Source organism: Psammomys obesus, unplaced genomic scaffold (genome assembly GCF_907164565.1).
Source record: "Psammomys obesus unplaced genomic scaffold, mPsaObe1.curated_primary_1811, whole genome shotgun sequence".
Lineage (NCBI taxonomy): Eukaryota > Metazoa > Chordata > Mammalia > Rodentia > Muridae > Psammomys > Psammomys obesus.
Genome location: NW_026596214.1, coordinates 9021 through 14036, shown reverse-complemented (window position 1 = coordinate 14036; position 5016 = coordinate 9021). Strand labels below are relative to the sequence as shown.

The following is a 5016-nucleotide window of genomic DNA, read 5'->3' as shown; positions in this document are numbered from 1 at the left end:
CTGTAGCCCAGTCTGGCCTGTAACTTACCATGTAGCCCAGGGTGACCTCAAACTGGCAATTCTCCCAATTTAGCATTCCAAGCTTTGGAATCACAGGTTTGAGCTGTCATGCTTGGCCTTCACTATAGTTTTAAATTGCGTTTCTCTAAGATTAATTATTCCTTTTTTAATTCTTTATTAATTGACTAGGATCAGAAGCTAAGATTAATTATTAGGATACATATTTCATGTATTTATCAACCATTCATATTTTTTCATAAGGTTGTTCCAGTCATTTACTCATATTTTGGGCTAAAATTTTATTAGTGGTTTTGAAGAGCTCTTTTATATGCTGGACATATTAAGCCTTTGACAGATGGTTTTGTATTATGATTATTGGTTATAATATTTCAAGTTGGAGCCAGCTGCTGGTGGCACAGGCCTGTAATCCCAGCACTTGGGAGGCAGAGGCAGATAGATCTCTTGTGAGTTCAAGGGCAGCCTGGGCTGTACAGAGAAACCCTGTATTTAAAAAAAAAAAGGATCAGAATCTTTCCGGCTCTATAGTAGAAGGAGGGCTGTGCCTCATCTTGCTGAAGGTTTAGAACAAAAAGAAGATGCACCTGGACTTTCCCTGGAGCCCTCTGCCTTCCTCCCATGGAAAATTTATCTTCCATAAATTTTCTTTGGTGGTTGGCTTCTTTGGTGGTTCTTTTTTTTTTTTTTTTTTTTTTTTGTTCCAAGTCTTTTATTTATACACACGCAGGTCTGAATTTCATAGGACTTTGACAACTCTCACGAAATGTGATTTTTAAAAGCACTGAGGAACACAGAGACCACTCTTAGCTCACAGGCCGTACAGAAGAAACAGATGGTGGGGCTGGATCTCACGAGTGCTCACTCCCTAACCTCTGTTCTAAATACTTTTGGACACTTATTTGCTGGCACAGACATGATGGCTACTCCCTCATTATGTGAGATCAATTAATACACAATTTGTTTAAGGCTTTTGTCTAAACTGCTGGTGTATAAATTTTTAAGACAAAACATTTTAATGATGTATATGTTAAAATTAAATGCAAGAAACAAACTGGCCCAGTTTCATTTATTTCTTGATGCAAAATCTATACAGCTCATGCACGCAGGAGGACACGCACCTTGGCTTCACAACAGTTATAATACAGCAGGGGCAAGACGGCAGAAATGTACTTTTATACACTTCATGGAAGTTTAAGGTTGTTACATTATGACTTAGGGTAGCAAAGGCAGGACTTGGACCCATTGCCTGGATCACGTGTGTCTGTCCTATTAAAAATGTACCCAGTCATTAAAAACGGCCAGGTGGGTATTAGGCCACATATAAAATGTCATGTAAAATTTACCCATTTAACTTTAAAAAAAAACAATTATATTTAAACTTTAAACCTTTGACCAACTTGTCATGTGGACATACATTTTGGAAACAAGAAGCACATTGCTGTACTTCAACAACCTGGCTTTTTTTTTTTTTTTTTTTGTAAACCATACATTTTTGTTAAAACAGCCAAATTAAATGTCTTCTTTATACACGTGTTAGGTTCCTTCCTTCCAAGTCACTCCCCAACCCCAAAAAATCAGTCTGACACTTGCTGACATGTTAATCCGAAGCTGTATTTGTAGTTTTTAAAATGCTGCGGACCCAGCCTGGTGACAAGGTACACCATGAAGACACAGGCTGCTTCCGCCATATGGGGTGGAGTGGGGTGGGGTGGGGTGGGGTGGGGTGGGGTGGAGGATCCATCTGACCATCCTCACATGTCCGACAAGGCAGCAACATCATAAATCCACTGTGGGCTTGTTCCTGAGTGAACGTCCACAGACTACCTGTTATAGGCGCTCTTTCTTGATCTTTTCCAGGGCTTCGTCCATCGTCTTCGCGTTCTCCCCCCGGCAATTGGGGCAGTACCAGTTTCCCTTTGGCTTACGTTTGAGACCCACACAAGGGAAGTGGAACCACTCAAAGGGACACTCGTCGTTGTCGCAGCCGATCATCTTCCCGTAGGAGACCTGGTTGCACAGACAGTACCTGGGCTCGTTGGGGTCGATGGGGAGGTCCGCGGGAGCCGCCTCACTCTCTGCTTTGGCCTTGGAGCGTTTCCTCTTTGAGATGTTCGCTTTCTTCTCCTTGGGCGTACCTGAGGAGGTGTCATCGTGGTCCTGATCGTTCGACTCGTCCTCACGATTGTCGTCGTCGTTCCGCTGCCCACGGGACCGCTTCTTCGGCTTAACTGCCTGTGCCTCACTCTTTGACTTGTCCTGGCCTTCCTTGCTGCTGGTGGCCTGGTGGGCTTCCAACAGCTCCACGTGGCTGTCCAACTGCGTGTTGCGGTTCTCCACCAGCTCCACCATCTGATTCGCGATCTGGATCTTCTCATCGCCCAGCTCCTGGCTACGGATCAGAGCCCTCTGGATGCAGTGCAGCACCTGCCTCTTCTGGGTGTCGTCCGTCTCTTGGTTGACCTTTTCATAGTAGCCATCCAACTCCTTCAGGATCTCTTGGTATTGGGCGTCGATCTCCCGCATCCGAGAGACGTTCCTCTGCAGGTCTAAAGGCATCGACTCAATAGAGTCTAGGTAATCCTCCACATAGTTCACCAGGTGGATCTTCTGCCGGTTGGCACGACTCATGGTTCACCCGGGAGGTCTCCCACGACTCGGCGGCTTTCCACTTCGCCACACACCTCCGCCACCTCAGCACAGCACAACGAAAAGCTCTCGCCTTCGCGCCCCCGCCCCTCGCTGTTCCGGCTGGGCGGGCCAACGGCTACATGTGGCGCCTGCGCGCCGCCTCCGGGCCTGTGGGGAGCAGGCGCAGGCCTCGGCGACCAAGGCTCCCTGTGGTGGTTCTTTACGCTAGAAAAAATTGCCCAGGCTTGTGTGACATCAGCCCTGTCACGTTTTCATAATACTGGGCCCTGAGGGAAGTAAAGGCTATGTGGTCCAACTCCGTGGCCTACCCTGGTCCTACTCAATAGAGGTTGTACAAAATGTCCTCTCTGACTGCACAATTCAATATGGGGTCGCAGTTCACTTATGTTAGAGACGGCAGGCCGAGTGGTGAGGCTTTTGTTGACGTTGAGTCAGAGGATGATGTAAAAATGGCTCTGAAAAAAAGAGAGGGAAAGCATGGGACACCGGTATATTGAGGTGTTCAAGTCACACAGAAGCAAAATGGATTGGGTGTTGAAGCATGTGGTACAAACAGCATCAATAGTGCCAATGATGGCTTTGTGAGGTTGGGGACTCCCATTTGGATGCACAAAGGAAGAAATCATTCATTTCTTCTCAGGGTTGGAAATTGTCCAAACGAGATCACATTACCTGTGGACCCAGAGGGTCGAGATTACAGGGGAGGCCTTTGTTCAGTTTGCCTCACAAGAGTTAGCTGAGAAAGCTCTAGGGAAGCACGAGGAGAGAATAGGGCATATGTATATTGACATGTTCAAAAACAGTCAGGAGGAAGTTAGATCATACTCACATCTGCCTCTGAAGTTTATGTCTATGCAGAGACCTGGGCCTATGACCAACCTGGCACAGCCCGGAGGTACATCGGCACTGTGAAACAGGCAGACCGGGATAGGATGAGGTCTGGTGCCTCTAGTGCAGGCTATGGGGGTTATGAAGAATACAGTGGCCTCGGTGATGGTATGGCTTCACCGACGACCTCTTTGAGAGAGACCTCAGCTACTGTCTCTCAGGAAGGAATGACCACAGATACGGAGATAGCGAGTTCCCAGTGCAGAGCGCCACCTGCCACTGTAGCCACATGAGATGGCTTCCCTACAAAGCAAAGGAGAACGACATTTACAACTTCTCTCCACTCAGCCTCCCCCCCCCCCAGTGAGAGTTCCTATTGAGGTTGGCCCCGATGGAAGAGGGCCAGGAGAAGCTGATGCTGAGTTTGCCGCCCATGAAGAAGCAGTGATAGCTGAGGGGAAAGACAGGGCCAACATGCAGCACAGACACACAAAATTCTTCCTGAATTCAACAGCAGGGACTATCGCTGTGGCTTAGAGCAGCCAGGTGATGCAAGCCATGGGAGTGTCAGCTTCCCAGGCAACTCACAGTGGCCTAGAGAGCCAGTCAGTGAGTGGCTATTATGGGACTGGCTACAGCAGTCAGAACAGCCTGGGTGGATATGATTAGTGTGGTAGGAACATTTCCATTCTTTCGATCAAATATTTCACAGGCAGCCAATAAAGCAGTCAGCAGCAGCTTATAAGTCTAGAGGAAGCTGGGAGACCCACTGTGCGCCATGAATTTGTGAAATCTGTATTTTAAAATTACCTCTTCGGTGGTTTCTCATGCAAACTTTTCTTCTGGCATGTAAAATCGAGTAAACGAAAACAGTTTTCCTCGGATTTTCTCAATGAACATTTTTGGTGGTATACTTAAGACTGATGTTATCTGAGTTAAGTAGTTTTAAGTATGCTGAGTGGATCTTTAAGCCTGCCACACTGGACACACTGGGAGCATATACTTTTCTGGAGAACTCAAAGGTGCTAGATCCCTGATGCAAACAGTAGCATTTCTCATGTTCATTCTAGTTGATATTTTCATTTAAAATCTTTAGGTTAAGTTTAGGCTTTTTAAAAGTTTTGAGGATTGAGACACAATACTAATACTATAGGAATAGGTGAGGACTTGATTCAAAGCTTTCTTTGTACTGTGTACAAAGCTTTCTTTGTACTTTGTACACTCCTTTTGGGTGTATTTTGCTAAGTGAAACTTGTTAAATTTTTGTTAACTAATTGATTTTCTTAAAATAAAGACTTTTCACACACACATAAAAAAAAGATCTCTGGGGGGGCTTGGGAGACAAATAGCTCATTGATTAAGAGTGAGTACTACTCTTGCAGAGGACCAGAAGATCCCCAGCACCCATATTGGGCAGTTCACAACTCCAGCTCCAAGGAATCCAACACCCCTGGTCCACAAGAGCACCTGCAAACACACACACACACACACACACACACACACACACACACACACACACAC

At 46.2% G+C, this 5016-nt stretch overlaps 1 protein-coding gene and 1 pseudogene across 1 annotated transcript; one reads left to right on the top strand and one right to left on the bottom strand.

The window, feature by feature from the left end:
* Positions 1-1845: 1845 nt before the first annotated feature.
* On the bottom strand, positions 1846-2646 carry LOC129668013 (inhibitor of growth protein 1-like). The gene has a single exon (XM_055595736.1). The coding sequence runs from the start codon at positions 2644-2646 to the stop codon at positions 1846-1848; it is 801 nt and encodes a 266-aa protein (XP_055451711.1).
* A 280-nt stretch (positions 2647-2926) lies between these two features.
* Positions 2927-4164, top strand: LOC129668010 (heterogeneous nuclear ribonucleoprotein F-like; annotated as a pseudogene).
* Positions 4165-5016: the final 852 nt, after the last annotated feature.